This window comes from Protobothrops mucrosquamatus, unplaced genomic scaffold, assembly GCF_001527695.2.
Source record: "Protobothrops mucrosquamatus isolate PMUCROS unplaced genomic scaffold, P.Mucros_1.0 scaffold638, whole genome shotgun sequence".
NCBI lineage: Eukaryota > Metazoa > Chordata > Lepidosauria > Squamata > Viperidae > Protobothrops > Protobothrops mucrosquamatus.
In genome coordinates, this window is record NW_015386930.1 from 494602 (window position 1) to 515359 (window position 20758).

Below are 20758 nucleotides of genomic sequence, written 5' to 3' on the forward strand. Positions count from 1 at the left end.
CATCCACACAGAGAACTGGTTGTTCATATATTTGAATCCCACCAGTGGATACGTCCCATGACACAATCGAGTTTGACACCCATGTTCTATAGGATCTTTTACAGCTTTTGAGCTTAGAGTCCTTCCTTACATTAAAATGATGTGCTTAATATGGAGAAGTATCTTGAGTATATTAGCATTTTGCATGTACCTCCTATTTGGTAGAATGTGGACCACAGCAAAGACCTGCAATGCAATTTTCAGATTAAAGATTCTAACACGCATAGAACAGTATGTGTGTGCTCAGAATAAACTTGGGCTGGACAAATGACATGTTTGGCTATGCTTGTGGCATATTACCCCAAATATTTCAAAACTGACAATTTATTATGTTCTTACCAACAGCTGGGAATTGTGCAGGTAGCATAGATACAACTAAGGCTGTTAACCTAACCTCCCCTTTCTTAAGTTAATAAAAAGCTTTGTTGACTAAGCCATGATGGGTAGTGGTGATCAACATTAATAGCCCCTTCTGTGATGACACTGGGAGACAGGAGATTGCAACACAGAAAGGGGAGTACATGGTTAAATATGAGGGGGGGAGTTCAAATCTATATAAAAGATCTTGTGGAATGGATCTGATACATCCATCCACACCCATACCCACACCCACCCTTACACCTACATCCCCATATATATATATTGAAATGAAGACATAGCTTAATAATGAACTAAATTGCGTATCAAAAAATATGAATAGGAATTCATGTGCTGGATAGGACTACATTGTTAGGCTCCAGTACATTTAGTGTATACATATCCACCATGGGATTTTCTTTTGTGGCAAGCAATATAAAAGTTAACTTTTTCTGATGAAGAGGAAAAATCTATCTATGGTATGTGGCTCCTAAGAATTGACAGTGATTTGATGGCACATAATCAATTTCCAGATTCCACTTCCCATCAATTCGTACTCTGCTGGCTGGGGTGGATGCAACCTAAAATCCAGCAATATGTAGGGCACAAATTATTTTATTTATATCCCATTATAAATATAAATATTTATATTTACAAACATCTCAAGGCAGCAAACGTGCCTAATATTCCCTCCTATTTCCTCACAACAATTGTGAGGCGAGTTAAACTGAGAGAGAGTGATCACCTGGAAAGAGGGGTCATCTTTGTCAAAAACATGCCATAATCTGGCCATAGAGAATAACATTTAAAGCAGGGGTCCTCAACCTTAGCAACTTTAAGACTTGTGGACTTCAACTCCCAGAATTCCTCAGCCAGCAAAGCTGGCTGAGGAATTCTGGGAGTTGAAGTCCACAAGTCTTAAAGTTGCCAAGGTTGAGGACCCCTGATTTAAAGCCTCAGAAACAGGCTGTAGTCCGCAAGGACTATTAACATAATAAACCCGGTACTCGAGTTTATGCCTGAAGAATTTGGAAGGGGTGGAGGGGAGGATGGCTGCCTTGCTGCGATAGAGCAAGTAGATACGTTGTCGTGAAGGAATGCAGCTTTGTTGTTGCATTGAAAATTGTTTACAGCTGCCTTTTCGAAGTCTGTGCCTTAAGAAAACCACAACACAGCGCGCCTCTCTAAACTTCTAGGGATCCTGAATAAGGTGTTCTCCCCTCGCTGTGCAGCCAGAAATGGTAGCGCCCGCCATCTCTTCTCTTACCTCACAATTTCTCGCGTTTTTTTTTTTTTTCCTGCGGGAGGCGTGGCCTGCCCGTTGACTGACTGGGTGGTGCCCGACAACGGGCTTAGGGTTGGGGGCGGGTGGCATTTTCAGGGATTGCTTCTGTACCCTCAGAAGAGATGAACAGAAGTGAAGCTGTGGTTTACATTTTCACATAGTGAATTCAGTGGTAGGAATAAAAGGAAAACAAACCCTCTTTAATCGTGTTTAAACGTAGAAGAACGTATGCGCATGCCTGAAAAGAACGAAAACAAAAAAAAAAAAATCTGAAGCCGGACGAGACGATCAGTCTCTTGGATGTTGGATTGCAGCTTGAGCCGCAAGACCTCGTGGCGCAACGGTAGCGCGTCTGACTCCAGATCAGAAGGCTGCGTGTTCGAATCACGTCGGGGTCATGGCATCCCTTTCCTAAGGAGGGATTTGTTTTACTCTAAATATAGGCAGTATCACTTTTCTCTTCCCCCCTGCTCGTAGTTTCTCTTTAAACCAGTCTCACGGGTTGTTTGTGGAGAGGAAAGCTTACACGTGGGAAGGGCTGAAGTCAAGAAATACGTAATAAAGGTCTTGGGGGCCACGGGAGGCGGCTCATTGTCCCGATAAAGCACGATGAATGTAATTGAAATCATGGAAAATAGAAGATCAAACGGGAAATCCTGGAAGGAAAAATAAACAAAGAAGGTACAGTAGTTGCCACTCTTCACAAGGAGGACAAAAGGAGGCTGAATCTTAATAAAATAGAGCAGGAAAGAGAGATTTTTACACATTTTCAACATTTATTGTTGAAGGCCGTTTATAAGTATCTGGAAAGATGATAGTAATTTGGTGAATGATCTCCAGGAGCACAATGAAAAGCACTTTAATTTTAAATCTATTGTGATTAGGGTTGCTCTGAAAAAAAAAACTTTTAATAGTGAAGCAGGTGGTAGAATGGGAAGTGAGTAAGAAAATTAAATAATATATCTGTTAATGATGGTTAATAAAATGCCTCTCAAGGACCCTGAGCGGTTCAAAGACTTCCCAGTTTAGAGGGTGTAGGGATAAATTGGGGGATTCTACCTTCACCCCAATAAATCCTTCAGTTGCCACAATAACAAACCAGAGAAAACTGCCGGAGATTAATCCCAGACCTTGGTCTGAAACCAAAGGGGCTTTGAATCTGCTGGCAATCTAGGAGCTGCTGGCAATAATCCTGTCCTGGCTAAATTTCCTATAGCAAACCAGGAGCACCTTAATCTGACACCCCATTCTCCTGGGGATGCCCCTCCAGCCTTTCATGCATCTTAAATAATCTTAAAGCAATACTGAGTATACAAGAAATAAAATCGATAAATGCAGTGTTTTCCACTGAAACAAAATATAAGTTCTTAATAGTTTATATGCATCTTTGCAAAACTGGTTAGCAGTGTTGGATATATATTGAATTAACACAGCTGGGCATTTCTGTGGCTATTACACATGGCAGTGTAATCTGAGTTCTATATGAGACTTAATAGATTCCCATGTTAGGCTTCCATTGCAGTGTGCATTTCTTTACACTATTCATGTTTTTGCCAGATGGAGCCAGACAAAAACATTGAAAATTGTTTTTAAAATACTGTAAACAAAAACAGTATTATATTTCAAACTAGCTGTACCCGGCCACGCGTTGCTGTGGCTCAGTCTGGTTAAATGGAAAAGAAAGAAAAGAGAAAGCGCACGTTTGTAATATGTTTAATTTCACAATGCTTGTTGGAATCGTAAAATCGTAGCGTGTGTTGCTTTTACGTCCAACAGATGGNGTACAGTGAATGTCCGTCTATCCTATGACTATTTCCTACCTTCTCCTCTCATAGATCACCAGTTTCTTAGCTGGGTGGTGGGTTGAATGCATGGAAGACTAAACTGAACCTGGGACATCTGACTTGCAAATAAATGATAGGGGTGTCCACTTCAAACATGTGGTTGATATACATGGAGATGATTCAGAAAATGTTATGGGTGAGAAAGAAAAGTAGAGATGTGATTACCAATTTTGCTGTCAAGTATATTATACTTCCATGTGTGATCTCTCCAGTGTAACTTGCATCCTGTATCTTTTTCTTTAGAACTGGGATTTTTTTCCCTGTTTTTAATTGCCAGTGAAATATGCCACTTTATTTGATATCTGTGTTTTTATGAATGCTCACAGAGCTGATGAACATTGTAATAGTGTTCATTTGATAATACTGATAAATCATTTTGAAATCATTTCAAAACTGGCAGGAATCCAGGTGCATTAGTTAAGTAATATGTGTTTATTAAATACAAAAGCAATTAATGAACATTTTTTCCAAAGCATTGAAAGAAATCAAATTCTTAACCAGCATTATGCTTTCTTTCATAGGCCCACTGTTTGGAGACATGGAGAATGTTACTGTAGATGTGCATATAAAAAGCAAGGAACAAGACACCGAAGGACAAAGTGTGAAAGAAGAAGTTGATATTAAAACTCTGACTGACACTGAACTATGGAAGCAGCTTTGCTCATATGGAGTTAACCCTGGACCAATATTACGTATGTATCAGATGCATGATGATCTTGGGAGACATAAAGGAAAGCTAAGCTCACTACTATAACCAAGTCTTGAAACACATTCAGCTTGAGGCAAGCTCATTTTGATCAGGGAATAGAAGTGCAACTGCTTGAGATTCTTTCTTTTTTGTGTATGTGAATATATGGCATTGCTGTTGTGCCATGTATTCCCAAAAAAACTACTTCTTATTCAGGGATATATTCTGTTTTATCTTGTGGGCTCTGGCTATGCTTCTGCATATTTTGCTACAAATTTTCCAAATCATGAATGTTGTTTAATGTACTCTTAGTTAAAAATAAGGACTTGTACGTCTAGGCATTCTAAAATGATAAGCATTTACTAAATTCCCTAGATTTTTAATATGGTAGTACTTTTTCTGGCCTTCAATGAGAAGGATTCTGTTCTTCCACCAATATTTTTCAGCATTTTTATGATTAATGGTTTAGCTGAAGGGTAGAATGAATCCTTGTTGAGTTTCCAGATGACATTACACAGGAAACACCTCAAAGAGAGGAGTACAATTCAAAATGGATATAGAAGTATCAAAAAGAGATTATTTTTCATTTTTGTATTGTTTCTGAATTTAGGTAAAAACACACTACATAGTTGTAAGATGAGAGGCACCTGGATTAATGGAGATAGATGTGAATAGCATCTCAAGGTTGACATTAGCTTTTGACAGGCCTTTTAAAAATATTATAGATAAATTGGATTAAGTAAATAAATGTCATCAGATATAGTGAAACAAGTCCAGTGAATATTTGAAGTTGTTGGTTATTTAGCATATAGAAGAGAAAACCAAGGTGGGGATATAATTTCTTCAAGTATTTGAAGAATGCTTAAGACAGGAGGTATACTATAATGCTTTAAGATGCTGGACTTGGCATGCAGACATTCAGGTTCAAATTCCCATTCAGTCATGGAGTAGTATAGTGGGCAGTTTTAAGATAGGCTTTATCCCAACTTATCTCACAGGGTTGTAGGGATAAAATAAGGCCTCACATATATACTGAGCTTCCAGAGAAGAAAGTGATGTATAAGTATGAGATACCCTCTATGATTATCAAGTGCTCTGAATGTTTAAAATTTGCATTCAATTAAATAATATAGAGTAGAACAAAAAAACTCAAAGCAAAGGATCAGATTGATCTATTTGTTTTAGCTTCCACAAGAACCGTTTATGAAAACAAGCTTCAGCAATTGATGAAGCAATGCCCAGGAGCAGCAGCTGGAGAGAAAAGCCGAAAGGTTGATTGCGAAACGGAAAATGTTGGAGCAAAAGGTAATGCCTAATAATCATTCGCTGAATGAAATGTTGCTCTCTCTGTGTATGAATATAATGATCACTTAGTGTTTGCTGTTATCAACAGATAAAATTAACATTAATTGGCTTTATTCATGTCTAGAGCAAGGTAATTTAAGGCCCATTGATTTCAAAGAATCTACCAAGTGAATTATTTTGTACACAATTTATGTCTGATGCATAAGTAGCATGCTTATTGACATTGCTTTGTTCACATCCCAGAAACTTGTTTTATTAGAACAAAATAAAAAACAGATCACCATGCGAAACCCTATAATCTTATATATCAGCTGGAAGCTCTTTTCATATGAATGCACAGTCCAGTTGCTGGGCAGAATTAATTATACAGATAATATCCGAACAAACATTGGGAGAACTGTCCAATTCTCACTGTGTCTGGAGTAGTCTATTTCAAGAAATGTCAAAATTAATGGCTCTCTTTCACATATACAGTAACTCTGAATAATATATTCAAACTTATTCAGATAAACCCTAGCTAATATTAATTAGTTTTAGATGTAACGTCAAGTAAACAAAGCTGCTGGTTTTCTCATGGCTACATTGGAGAAGGAGAAAGAAATAGCAACTGCTTCTGAAATGGGTAATGGGAGAATTGCTCAAAAGATGTTATTCTACCCCAGGACCAGCCGCAGAAGTCGTTCTTCAGAACAGTAACTTTAGAGTATCAGCAGAACGTGCCTGTAGTTCTGATCATGTAAGTTACACCAATTATGAAAATCTTGTGTCTATAGATAAATGCAAGCAATTACAGGTGAATATAAACTGATGTACTTTGTGTCAGACTCCTGACAAGTGAAGCAATTACTCCATTCACATAATTGGAAAGTATTTCAGTGGATTCTGTTAATGCATTAGGGCCTCAGGGGATCTGGAGTAAAATAGACTATTTGGGTATTTAAGAACGAGCCAATTTTATAAGATATAAATGCATCTCAGAAGGAATTATTACTGGAAAAGTGGAAAAAGTGGGAAAGTGGTATTAAAGAAACTAGAAAAAACAAGCAAAACTATCTTCCATTATATCCTTTTAAGCTCTGTTTAAGAAATGCTAATCATGTCTGTTAAATGTTGGTAGATCCACAGTCTTCTGAGTATCTTGTTTCAGTCCCAATAGATCTTTTCCTTTTTTCTTCTGATTCTAGCTCCAGGTTCAGTGGTTTTGCAAACTCATCCCCAGATGATTTTCACAGTACAGTACTGTTTCCAGACAACTGAACGGTTTAACTGGTCCCTGAGGATTTCTATATAAGTCCTCTCAAGTTTGTGATGTTATAGATGTATAAGGGGTATTCTCTTAGGAGTTCTCCAAATAGTTTGTGAGGTGCCAAAATACTTTGCTTTCAAGTTTGTAAATTCTTTTTCTCTTTCTCTTCCTCCTTCACCTCCATGCTTGGGGCTCAGTATCCAAATAAATGACCCCAGTCTGGGTGGATTACATCAGACCACACTGAGGATGCAGTATTGAGCTGCCTCAGCATAAATTGTAACAATTGCCCCAACACATGAGACATCTACGTAGTTCAGTGTTTCTCAACTTTGGCAACTTTAAGTTATGAGGACTTCAACTCCCAGAATTCCCTAGCCAGTACTTGGAATATTCTGAGAGTTGAAGTCCACATACCTTAAAATTGCCAAGATTTAAAAACACTGCTCTACAGCCGTACTATAGCATTCTGGAAACTACTGTGATGTCTGCTTCTTGATTTGGCCTACCTTGAAGGGCTGACAGCATTCTAGCTGATTAAGCTGGATTGTGGGAATATTGTTTTGGTCTTTCTGTTTCCCTGGACAATTGTGGGGTAGAGGCTTTAATTCTCTTCTTTCCCCATGGACCTCTTCCCTAGATCCTTTGCATTTGTCCTCTTCCCCCTACAATTGCTACAGCTTGCAAAGAATGCAACTGCAGCTATTGTGCAAGCTGCACTGGTTACCAGTCTGCTTCTGGGTCCAATTCAAGGTGTTGGTTATGACCTTTAAAACCCTTTATAATACAAGTCCATCAGGAACTATCTCACTCCAGTGGGATGGGACCTCTCCACTCATTCTGGTAGAAAGGGCATGTGTGGACCCCATTGGTCTAGGAATTCCAACAGGCAGGGTCCAGGAGAAGGGGCTTTTCTACTTGGCCTCCACCCTCTGGAACATTGTTCCCCTCAAGTGGAGATCCACCCCCATCTTCGTGACCTTCTGTAAGAGCTTCAAAACCTGGCTCTGCCAATTGGCCTGGGGCTTTGATGGGGACATTCTGTGCTGGAGGTCTTTAATGGATTAAATAGAAGGTCTCACCTCCACCCCATTAGTATTCTGGTTTTATGTATTTATTTATTGGATTTTTATCCAGTTTTATTATTTTAACTTATTTAATTTCTGCTTATTTAATGTCTAGTATTTTATGATGTTTGTAAACCACCCAGAGTCTCTTGATAACGAGATGGGCAGCATATACAGTACATTAAATAAATAAATCCCAATTTTCTCAATATTGGAAAATAAATGAAGACTTTTTGCTAAGGAAAGGGAGGCTCCATTCTTATCCATCCAGCAGGGAGAACTTGAATATGTGTGCACATAATTTCTAATTCAACAATTAGCTCTGCATGTGATCTTTTGGACTAAAATATTGTTTTGCTCTGTGCTATTAATTGGCAAATAAACTCCTTCTTAACAATGATAGGAATCACTTCAGGAGAATAACCTACCCCAGAGAATCATCTTTCTTGAATTTTGGATGGCAGGTGTCTGTTTTCATTTCTCCATGTTTTCGGCCATTACATTGTACCTATAAGAATCCAAACCAATGCAGATTTTGACAAAAGCATTGAACTTTAACAATTAATTCATGTGATTTCAGCCTATCCAATGCGTCAGCACACAAGAGTCTAAACTGTGTCCCCTAGAGGCCATAAAAAAGAAGTTATTTATCTGTAATGAATGCTTTTCAAGTGAACATTGTAGATCACTTTTTAAAACCCCTCCTTTATAGCCAATACAGGGAAATGTTTCACCTTCTAAGAATTACTCCTGTGTCTATGTAAGAGAGGTAGAACCTGGTCCATCTCTCAAAATGTGCTCCCAAGACAGCCTTCTTCAGGGCTGTATCACTAAATATACATTTTGAATTGTGTTGTGAGTAAGCATTGAACCCTTGCGTGTGGCTGCACTAATTACAGTACCACTGTGTGAAAAACATAGGATTTTTATAGCCTGCTAACTTTGAGCTTCTGCTCACATTTAAGAACTTGTATTATCCCAGCACCATGCATCTAATACAGTCTTATCTTTTTGCAACCTCGGTTATGCTTTCTCTTCTGCCTTAGAAAGCACCTTTAGATGAAATAACAGAACGCCAGAAGAAACTCTTGTCGCCTGATTCTGAGCACAGTTTAGCCAAAATAGTAGCAGAAGTAAGTACTGTAACTGCTTGAGCAGGTTCCCAAAGATGTAATTTGTCTTCTAATCCATACCTTGGCATCTGTGTCATTTTTTAAAAAAAAAATGGGAAGCTGGTGTATTTAAACAAACTGGCATTCTCAAGTAGAATTATATTTCCAGTAATGCCAAAAGAAACCTAATAGACTCTGAATGCCTTTTGGGGTGGAAAAAAATGGGTGGCTTGGTACTTTATTTGGAAGGTACCAAACTAAAAGAAAACAATCAAACAAAAATGAGTTGACCGTATCTAAAATGGCAGTGGTTTTGTGAGATGGTCCATAATATGTATTTAAAAAACCCAGAAAGCAATGCTTCAGGGTCAAAGAGAAAAAGACTTTTTGAATTGTGTAGGGCAGGGCTTTTTTTGTCATAGAACACCCAGAATGGAGTTCCGACACCTTTTTTGGATGGAACCTTATAGGATAGGCAAGGCGGGTTGTATGACATGTGTGAGTTCCGGCACCTTTTGTTTTTACAAAAAAAAGCACTGGTGTAGGGTACTTACATTGCACTTGTTGGCAACTATTTAAAGCAGCAGAGATTTTCCCAGGTAGCACAGCTGCCTTCCACAGCAAGGGTGGCAGCAGCAGCATGATCCCAGGAAAAGACATGTTTGGTTTAAAGACTTGCTGACAGATCCCGCGTGAGTGCCTTTGCAACTGCTAAAGCCACTTTATTTCCTTCAAATCGAAAAGTCAAAACAGCCCTAGTGTTTTTTAAAGCAGGCAAATTTTAAATTAACATGCAGTTGTACTCCCAATATTTCTGAAATTTGATCAGAGAGGATAGATATTTGCCATGGAAGTTTCATGCTTATATCCTGTCCGTATGTTTCTTCATTAGTATCAACTTGTCTATTAACAGCTTCAAGAGATATTACCAGAAGGTAAAATGGCGTCACATCGGTCACAAGGATTAAGGAAGAAAGTTGGCAATAGCTCTGAGACAACCAAACAAAAGGTATCTTTTGAACACAATGTTTTAAAATCTTATATTAAACATATAATTTGTTAAGGTAGAATTTTGAAACAAAATGTAAAATAAATTATTATTGAGGAATCGCACACAGCTCTAAACAGATCAAATGATATGTTTCTCTTGAAAGTGGCCCAACTGCTAGAACTTTCTACCGTATGAACTTAATTAGACCAAAACTAAGAAACCCTGCATCAGCAGGAATGTAACATTCAGATCAAAAGTAGTTAAGGGTACTACCTATCTGATTTGGTCACACTTGACTTGGCATATGATAGCCAGATCTAACTCCCTCAAATTGAAGATTTTGGACTACAATATTATAGGTGCTGAGGAGGCACGATTAAAGTACTTTTTTTATTTACATATAATCTGGGCTACTTTCAGATGGGAGGTTCATAGCACTATTCTTTCTCCATCTGAGACATCTTTAGAGTTCTATCCAGGCTTTCAGAGCAGTAGAAGATATTCTGGATTTGGGGGGAATGCTTGGGGCGGAATGACTGCACCTTTTTTCCATTCCCACTCTCCAGAAACACACTATATCGTAAGCTGCTCAGAGCCAGGGCTACAAACCAATCTCGACAGTATTTATGTTCCAAGTGGGTAGGGAAAAATCCCTGCCTTTTTTTTTGTCATCACTACCCAAAATCTTTTCATACACTTTACCATAAAAGTGAGTCTTACAAAGTGCTCTAAAGGTGTCTCAAAACAGAAGGTCCCTAATACTACTTGTTAAGAAGCATTTTCTAGCCTTTCCATCTCCCTTCTGGGGGGAAATATAGAAATGTGGAGAAATTAGAATACAAATTGAAGATGACAATGTCTACAAACAATTTTCACAAGACTTTTTGAGACAGAGAAGTGTTAAAAACTTCTGGCAGCACATTTAAACCCTAAAGTCTACTTTTAAGCTTACAGGAAAGACATAGCTGAGAAAATTTTATAAACCATCCAAAATATTTATAGGCCCCTGACTTTCCTCTAGATATTAAACCTATTTATTGTATTGAACCCCTTTCTTCAGCAAGGAATTAATAATATTCTAGAGGCCTTAAATGTGTTTAAAACAGAGTAAGCCACAGGGAGCTAACCTTCTTAGTTATTCAATAACATCACTTTAAGTGCTTCATTGTCGTCCCTCCTGACCTCTTATTTCTTCTTGTATAAAGAAGATAAAAATAGTAGCATTGCTGAAGGCTTTATTGGCACAAGAGACTTTAGATCATAAGGCATAAGAATGGCTTTGTTTGAAAAGCACCTTCACTTGAAAAAATGCTTTAAAATATGAGATAAAAGAAATCCTTCTTAATGTAGCTGCTAATCTCTGAAATAGTAGGCAGGCATTATTTTTAACACATTTTTTTCTATTGGCTTTTGTACCATGGATAAACGATACAAGATAAAACCTTGAATGATTAATTCCAATCCACTCCCTCCAAAAGATGAAACACTGTGGTTGTATCTAAAGACTTTTTGCCTGTTCTTTTATGCTTTCCTTTTTGTATCTGGGGGAAATATGCGGCATGCTTAGTTTATAGTGTTAGTGTAGTATCCTTGGGAGGAGATATTCTTGAAGACTTTTGATGTCTTTGTAGTAGTGTCTTATGGATTGTTGCAGATTAATACTAAATAGGCTGAAAAGTTTGTACACACAATGGCGAATCTGCAGGCAATCAGTTCTGTAACTACATTGAGTTAGATCCCAAAGCAGAACAACTCTTTATCATGCTGGCTGGGGAATTCTGGGAGTTGAAGTCCAGGCATCTTGCCCAGGTTGAAAAGGTAAACAATAGCGGCTCTTTTAGTAATTTTCTTTCATCAGCCACCAAGGTATTCTTTGAGGCCTTCACTTCATTGTTTATTTTCTTTTCAGGCCTTAGGGCTGGCAATTTGTGTTCATCAGATTGGCATTTCTATTTTGGCTATTTAAGGGTAGGCAGGTATGTATTTCAGAGCTCAAGCTAGAATTTGGAGAGCTCAGTGAGAAGAAACAGTATCCTAGGAACAAAGTAGTCAAGAGCTGGAAGAAGAAATTGCATCCACACAGACAAGATTTAGCTCCGAATCTACATCCAAGGACAAATCTTAGATAATGAATAAGAGATGCCTAAGATGAAAGCAATAATTTCCTCCTAGGGAGTAACATCAGATTTGAAACTATATTGAATAAGTCAGTTGGAATAGTGGCTGTTAATCAGGTGCTGCAGTTTATTGGCTGGATATATATTTTGCCTTATCCCTGGCAGCTAAGGAACTTTTCTCTTATTTATCTCACAATAATAATCCACTTTGGTGGGCTGGGTACTGGGAGTGATTTATCCAAAGTCACTGAATGAGCTCTGTTGTAAATGGGTCTTCCCAATGATGGTCTAGTATTGCCACAGTACTTGGTACCAGGCTTCAAATTATATATTTGCCTTTGTTGTGTTGGATGGGCTTTTAACAGAAAAGAGGATTATACATTTAAGGATAATTTATTAGACAGTTAGCTCTAGCAATAAGCTTTGGTTTTCTCTACTACGTTTCTGTATCTTTTACAAATTACTTCACTTTCCCATGGGTTCCTGGCAAATGTTTAATAAACTGAAGGACAGTAAGATTGAATAATTTGGGGCAATCAAAGTACTACACATGCATATTTTTTTAAAAAAAACTTATATTTTTGTAGTGCCAGGCAGAGAACAAGACTGGTTGACAACATAAAACCAAACAACATTAAAAATAATCAATAAAACCAAGATGAATACCATAATCTTATGTCTAAGGATGTTTACTCATGTAGTATGGCTGTATTCCTGTCATCCTTCTCATCTTTTCTATTACCTTCTCCTATTGGTATCTTATGATTATATTACTTTGTTGTTTGTAAGTACACTTGAGAACTTTTGCACCAAAGGCAAATTCCTAGCATATCTTATCACATTTGCCAATAAAAAATTCTATTCCGTTCTGTTCCTATTCTATTTCTATTCCTATTCCTATTCTTATCCTTATCCTTATATTTTTCTCTCCTTCCCTCCCCCATTCCATTCCAATCAATACAAAGGCACAAAGATACTATGTTGACTATTCATTCCTTGGATGACCTCAGGAATGGTCTTAAATAGTTTCCCAAAAGAACAGAACGATTTTGAATTACACCCAGAAACCTATTAACTACATTGCAGCAACCCTCGAACAAGTGTTGTTTAACTATGATGACTTTGATTTGCCTATATATGGCTTGTTATATTTTGTACTCGTTGCAATTTCTGAGTGGTCTTTAAAGGCTGCCCTGTATGAAGCACATTGCTGTAATATAAACTGGTGAGTGGTAAATGTATGAGTCTCAACAGCTTTCACTAAAAAGGGAAAGTATGATAATTCTCCAGAATTATTGAATCAAAGGATGGCTTTTTGAGGAGAAGATGCATCATTGCTTCTTTCAAGGCCAGTGAAAATCTCAGTGAAGAGAATTGTTTCTAGGACCAGAATTGTCATAATCCCCCACTCTCCCAAAATAACCAGAAGAGATATGGATTCTACCCTGGAAGGTCAGGTTGGCCCCAATCTGCTGGCTTTTTGTAAGAGTCTGAAAATGTGATTTTGCCATCCATCATGAGAACCTGGAAGTGGAGTAGAATCTATATTGAGTGCTATTGATGGATGTAAGGATACCTTGGCTATGAATTTTATAGTATGATTTTTATAGTTGTTTATGTTTTTTATTGTTCTTAAATTGTGCTTAAGGAATTGTCAAATCCCCCAAAGAAGGTAATTCCTTTAGTTTACCAGAAAAATAATGTGCATTTCATGTATTTATGGTCACACCAATTCGTAAATTCATCATTCTTTTTCAGAAAAGTGATACACTGCACATTGATTATGGTCATCCTGATGCGAGCACCGTAGGAACTAGGTAAAGTTCTTGAGAATTATCTTATCATAATGAAGGAAGCCTGAGAAGCTCTTCAATGCTTTTCCAAGTGGTTTCCAAGTAATGAAAAAAAAAACCTAGCACTTATTAGGCACACACCCCCAAACACAATACACAGAAAGCCACAATAAAGAAAAACTAGCACTTATTAGACAATCCCCCCAATAAACCTATTTTGTTAAAACAAAACATGATTTCCACTAGAAATCATCTCTAGTTGCTCTGAAAAATTGAAAATACTAAAAACAATTTACCTAATTGATGATTACAGGCTTCCATATGGATTAAAAGAGAGTGTTAAGAAAACCTCCAAGGAGTGAGTTTGTAATATTTTAAACTAAAAGTGAGTAAGATAGTGGGAGTGACTTTCTAATGAGAAAAAGGCAAATAGGATAGTTGAGATATTCAGTGCTTCAACAATTAGCCTAACAAAACAATTGCTAGACAAAAGGCCATAAATGCTGTTAAAGATAGGATCAAAAACTGTCCCTTTGCATGGATTTTTTTTTTCTTTTGTTGTATAGGAGTTTCTGTCAGTAACTTGTACCTGTTATATACAAGCCTCATTAAAATTCCGTGGTGCCAGTTTCTTTGTATTAGGTGCTATTATGTTAATTTTCAACCTATTGTGAATTACTGAAATATTAGTTATTTGTATCCTTTCATAAACATGTTCTAATTTTCAGCAGCTGAAATTCTCTAATATGCTGCTTTTCCAGGTTAGGCAAATACTGGTCTAGTCAGACACTACATATCTCAACAGAAAAACACTAGCATTTTCTTCCTTTTGGATTTTAGAAGCACAATCAGCTAATATGTTGCCTTTTGTGTTTTTAGTTCTCGAAGAAGAATATTAAGAGAGACTCCTCCTTCACTTAAGAAACGTCCTGAAAACAAACCAGAGAAAACATGTGAAAAACCAGCTGAACGACTTATACCAATGAGGATAAAGATTGCTGTTTTTTGTATCTTGGTTTTCCTTCTCTTTGTATATGTAACTATGGAAACCAGTCCATTCACAACCTTCTTTAGCAGAAAATGAGCACCTCCCTTCCTTGAGAGATGCGTGGGAGATCAAGGAAGGCACTTTGGTTAGCTGTTTAGGAACAAGTGATTTCAGTAACTCATTAAACAGCAAATGGGATAATCCAGTTTGTGTGTGTGTGTGTTTGTTTTAAAATGTTTTTTTTTTATCAATGCTTCTCTAAACTAGAAGATGGAGCAGCATCTGAGTCTTTACTATTTCTGTCTTAACTGCATAGTTTGCAGGGAGATTATTAATTAGGTTTATGAAAGTGTTTCATCTGGTATTTTTCCCTATTTTAATTTAGAAAGTGAACTGTCAGGCTCCAGAAATCAAGAAAAACATTCAGAGGTTGTTCTAAGCCATTTCCTTTATTGTTCCTTGCCTGTAGACAGAAATCATTTCAAATCAAAGCAGACTACTTGCACCATTAGACACATACTCTGAGAACTCCTAAGAAGGAACCCTCTTAACTCTCTTCCTCCATACAGACTATCTAAACCTCACTGGCTTTTGGTCTTCTGGAATACACTCCCTCCCTCATGGGAATCCAGACTATATTCCACCACATGAACGATTCTCTTAGTAGTTTCTCCCTTCCCCCATCCTTATCTCTAGTATATGAAGAGGTCTTTCTGCCCTCCAATGCAGAGAGCTGTCAAAAAAGGTCACTACTGCAACCACCCAATCAATGGCCCACCACTCTCTAACGTGTGTGACATGTAAAAAGGGGGCAGAGTTCCAACTGTGTGGTTGTGGCTGTCATCTTGCCCTTTTAGGACCCTGTAGGTTACTTTGCTAGAGAACTGAGGTTAGGTCCAATAAACTTCATCTCAACTTGATTCCTTAGCTCAGTGATGGCGAACCTTTTAGAGACCGAGTGCCCAAACTGCAACCCAAAACCCACTTATGCATCGTCGGGTGCCAGGTGGGTGTGGCCCATTGGGTGGGTGTGGCTGCAGTGGTAACGGCAGACTGAGTGGGACTAAAAAGTTCAATCAATCAATTCCAATATTGCAAGATTTTTTTTTCCCGCGAGAAGTTGAAATTGACTGATTGCACCTTTTTTTTTTTTTTTGCATACAGCGGCGGAGGCCTAAAGCAAAAAGGTTTTATAAAACCCAGCTGAAGGCCTAGGACTTGGGCAACGGTGCGCGTGCCCACAGAGAGGGCTCTGAGTGCCACCTCTGGCACCCGTGCCATAGGTTCGCCACCACTGCCCTAGCTCAATAGCAAGAGCACTTAGACCTATATACTTCATAGTGCTTTACAGCCCTCTCTAAGCGGTTTACAGAATCAGCATATTGCCCCAACAATCTGGATCTTCATTTTACCGACCTCTGAAGGATGGAAGGCTGAGTCAACCCTGAGCTGACCAGAATTGAACTACTGGCTGACAGCAGAATAAGCGTGCACTACTGCATTCTAACCACTGTGCCACCACGGCTCTTCAAGCTCAAGCAAGAGCATTGCTCACTTTGCATAGAATAAGGTTGCAGGCTACTTCTATCTGGATCTGAAAGGAAGAAGCCTCTTAGGTTATCCCAGAGAGACAGCAACTTACTCTAGGAGAAAACTGCCTTGTTAAGACTTGCAGGCATTGCTTTAATCCACCAAGCTCAACACAGAGCAAGCTTTATTGCTTGCTTGCTCGTTTGCTTTGTGATTAGTATTCTAAATTTGGCATAAGGATTTAATTTCAGAAAAGTGCTTTTCTTAAAGAGTTACTTGTACTATGGTGATATTATGCATTCTGGACTCAGGTTTTGATCTTGAATGCATGAAAACTGTATTCATAATTGCCTACAGCTTAAAAAGCTAGACCTAAGTTTTTAAAACTATTTTTTAAATGAAAAACATCACTCTAAGATTCAATTCATTTTTCTTTATTTTAATTGGTAGAAGAAATTGAGATACAAAGTTGAGCATTTGCAACTGCAATAACTTGGTTTTGACAATCACAGGAGCCCATATATGAGAAGAGCTGAAAAGTTATTCTCTGAAAACGTATTTCCTATAAGTGCCAGGTTGTTTGTGCAATTTCTACAGTATCTAATGAGGTGCTATATTATGCTTCTCTCTTCCCATCCTTCTAAATTGCACACATTGTGGTTGTTTTATTCTGTAGTAATGGAAGCACAAGCAGCAATCTAGCTGTCATAGATTTCCAGTGAATACTTCCCATGATTACCTCTTGACATAAGATTTAGTGAGATGAAGGAGAAACTGTTTGACACATCTTCACATATCCATACAAATGATATACTATTACACTGTAATAATGTACATAAAAGTATAGAGAAAATATAAATGAGTTGAAATCTAATTTTTATTTATTCATCAAAGTTATATGGCTACCCATCTTGCATAAAAGTGACATAAAAGCGACTCTAGGTGGGTACAACAAGAGTATAAAACAGTTAATATATTAAAACAATTATGAGAAACAATATTTTTAAAATCAGAATAACTAAGAAAAATGGCAGATATTAATTACAATGGAGGTCATCTTTACCTCACCAGTGCCCTAGAGTCCCAGCCCTGATGGCATAACCAGGTTTTGAGGGACTTCCAGAAAATCAATAGGGATGGAGCCAGCCTCACTTTTGGGGATGGAAATGAGGTTACATAAAGTGGACATCACAGCATAGAAAGCCTGGCTCCTGGGACCCACCAAATGTAGCTCCTTAGCCTGTCCAGGGATCCATAGCCACCCTGTTCTACAGGATCTGTTGGGATAGGCAGATATGATCGGGGGGCAGGCGGTCCTTCCAATAACCTGCAGGGTTTTAAAGGTCAAAATCAGCACGTTGGACCTGGAAACAGAATGGCAACCAATATAGCTTGTGGAACAGATATAATATGTATTGTTCTAGAGCACAGGTGTCAAACTCGCCACATCTCGTGCCGTATAATAATGTATCGTGACTTTTTTCGCATTGCCAGAGCTGGGGTGGGTGTGGCCTCCACATGATGCAACTGTCCCGTGGGCGGGCAGTTTGACACCCCTGTTCTAGAGGCATAGATAACTGCCTGCATTACTACATTTTGCACCAGTTGAGGTTTCCAGGGAAGCTCTACGTATAACCTTAGAGTACAGTAGGTTACCAGATAATGAATAACTGTAATCTAGGAATGGGTGCAAATGGCACACACAATTCAAAGTTGTGCAAAGGCCCTCTTAGCCATGATTACTACCTGCTCATCAAGCAAGAGTCGTGAGTCTAGGAGGACTCCTAAGTTGCAGTGCAACTCTATCTAGCACAAAAGATGACATTGTCCTAGAACTAGAAGGCCCCAAAACTCAAAGGCTCTCAGTCGTGCCAGGATTTAGCTAAAGGCTGTTGTTCTCCATCCAGACCCTGACAGCCTCCAGGTACCAAGATAAGACATCTATCACATTGTTTAATTTGCCAGGAGCAGAGATGTATAATTGGGTACCATCAGCTTCTAATGATATCTCACACCATGACAACAGATGAGCTCACCCAGAAGTCTCAGGTGCTTTTCCAAGAGGCAACTGGACTTTCTTGTTTTTCTTTAAAGATATTTCACTTCTCATCCAAGAAGCTTCTTCACCTCTGACTGGATGGTGGGGAATGGAAGGATTTATATTCCTTGCAGAATTTGCATTCTTTTAGAGAGTCATTGACACCACTTGAAGGTTTATCTGTGTCATCAGGGTCACCTGAGTAGTGCAAATGGATGTGGAGTCTTCTTGGAACTGCTGAAAAGACTATGTTGTAGATTGGAGATAGATGATGTCATATCTCTCGCCCTCTGTTGATCTAGATGGCCTCTTTGACCCCTCTTTCAAACCAGCGGTCCTCTCCGTCCAAAAGGTGGACTTTGCTGTCTTCAAAAGAGTGGCCTTTTTTTTAAGACAGCAAAGTCCACATTTTGGACAGAGAGGAATATTGGTTTGAAAGAGGGGTCAAGTTAAGGATGAATTTTTCTTTGGTATAGTTTAAGAATTGACTCAAACATATCTGCTCACTTTGTCTTTTAGCTGACCATATGATTTTAACTTTTGGTTTGCTTTTGTTTTCATAATGCTCCCAGGACAACTTGAAATTGGGCAGCATAGATATTTGAATATAATAAACAAGCACAATAATAACCATTGTGGGTTTTGAACCTTGATTTTATGATAATTGCTAACCCTTTGTGTTACAACAAGATCATAAGTAGTCAAATTACATTTGTTTTAGTTTTGAAGCCAACATCAGTTTGAGCTTTACAATGTTTCATCATCCCACAGATCTTTGCTTGTATTTAATTTATAACTAATGTTTCCTTTTAATATGGCTGGATTATCTGAGAACTTGCCTCAGAGTGCTGTATGTTTATCAAAGGCTAGAGAATCATTCACAGCCTCCCAAACTTCTCAAGAGCTAGTTTCACGGTTTCACGGTTTCTGGTTTATTCCTTTCTTTTCATTACTTAGAAAAAATATGTGGGAAACAAAAATGTAGTTGATCTTTCTCTGCTGGATCAAAAATATTAGTCTAATTGGTAGAAGTACTGTAAAAGCAGTTGACTTCTTTTTCATTACACAATGCAGATTAACTTGAATGTAGCTTAAGGTAATTTTGGGCCTAAATTTATGCTGCATACTCTCTTCTGTATATATTTTATTTTTATTTTTTTAGGTTTTTGTTGTTGTTTTCATGACACCCATCTCTGATTCTGATATTTCCATGTATTTCATTGACTGCTCTAGCACAGCCAGTGTCTTCTTTCCTTTGAATATTTGGAGACTTTAAATTCAACATAATCTTCAAATACTGATCTCTGTTATTGAGGCAATAATTTTAACTGTCAGAGCACATTATCTAGTCTTCTAAAAGAAATACTCTAAACAAACAGATGTCAAGCATTTAGTACTAATTTCCCCCCCAAAATATCAGTGGGAATCTCTCTCACTATAGTATGCTAAGTATTCAAATTCTACTGATTATAATCTGCTTTCAGATTTTAATGCTGGCACAAATGACATTTACTCAAGTTACAGTATTATCTGATTAGTTTTGCTGAAATTGGGAGATTTATTTTTACATAGACATATATAGGATTATACTGTTGAAACTGTACAATATAGGTGGTCCTCATTTAACCACTGATCTCTTAATGGCTGCTCACTTCTGTGACTATTCAAAGTTATGACGGGCTCTCAAAAGGTACTTATGATCCAATTTCAAAGTTCCCATGGCCATACACATTTGGACACATGATTGTACTTTGGGCTCTTGGCAACTGGCATGCATTTCTGACTGTCTGTAGCAGCCTGCAACCACCTGACTGTGATTGTTGATGTTTTTGCTGGTTTCTGGTGTTTACTTCTTGGATAAAATGGATTTGCTTAACAACCATGGTGTTTCACTTAACACTCATGATGTTTGCTCAATGATTGCCACAAAAAATATCATAAAACATCAGGAGACTCTCTGGCATCACTGCCCAGTTTTAAATGAGTGGGTGGGCATGCTACCATTCAAACCCTTAGACTGGATTGCACAGCCTCTCACTGTTACTTTCCAGTATATGCATGAGGCCTGTGTTCATGGTGCAGAAACTTTCTTGGAAATACAGAGGCTGACAGCTCTGCTACATGCCAATCTTCTATTTACAATTCTTTTTTTCTTTCAGTTTGAAACCGTATTTTAAAAAGAGGGAGAGATGGGACAAGGAGCCTGGCAGATGCCAAATATATAAGCTTGAGTACTGTTATGCACACAAGCTAATTTATACTGTTACAATCACTAACTTTTGACCATACAGCGTGTATGTTAGAAGTCAACTATGCTGTTAACCCAGTATGATCTGTGGAGAAGGAATATACAATGTA

General features: G+C 38.0%; 1 protein-coding gene and 1 non-coding gene across 2 annotated transcripts; both read left to right on the forward strand.

Annotated features, from left to right (window-relative positions):
- Positions 1 to 2007: 2007 nt before the first annotated feature.
- On the forward strand, positions 2008 to 2079 carry TRNAW-CCA. Its single transcript has one exon. It is a non-coding gene; the product is annotated as a tRNA-Trp (tRNA).
- A 112-nt stretch (positions 2080 to 2191) lies between these two features.
- LEMD1 (LEM domain containing 1) lies at positions 2192 to 15029 on the forward strand. Its single transcript, XM_015817803.1, has 8 exons — positions 2192 to 2362; positions 4047 to 4217; positions 5399 to 5518; positions 6181 to 6254; positions 8878 to 8964; positions 9857 to 9952; positions 13810 to 13868; positions 14724 to 15029. Exons 2-8 carry the CDS (start codon positions 4064 to 4066, stop codon positions 14926 to 14928), a joined length of 795 nt encoding a protein of 264 aa, XP_015673289.1. The 5' UTR covers positions 2192 to 2362; positions 4047 to 4063; the 3' UTR covers positions 14929 to 15029.
- The last annotated feature ends 5729 nt before the right edge of the window (positions 15030 to 20758 follow it).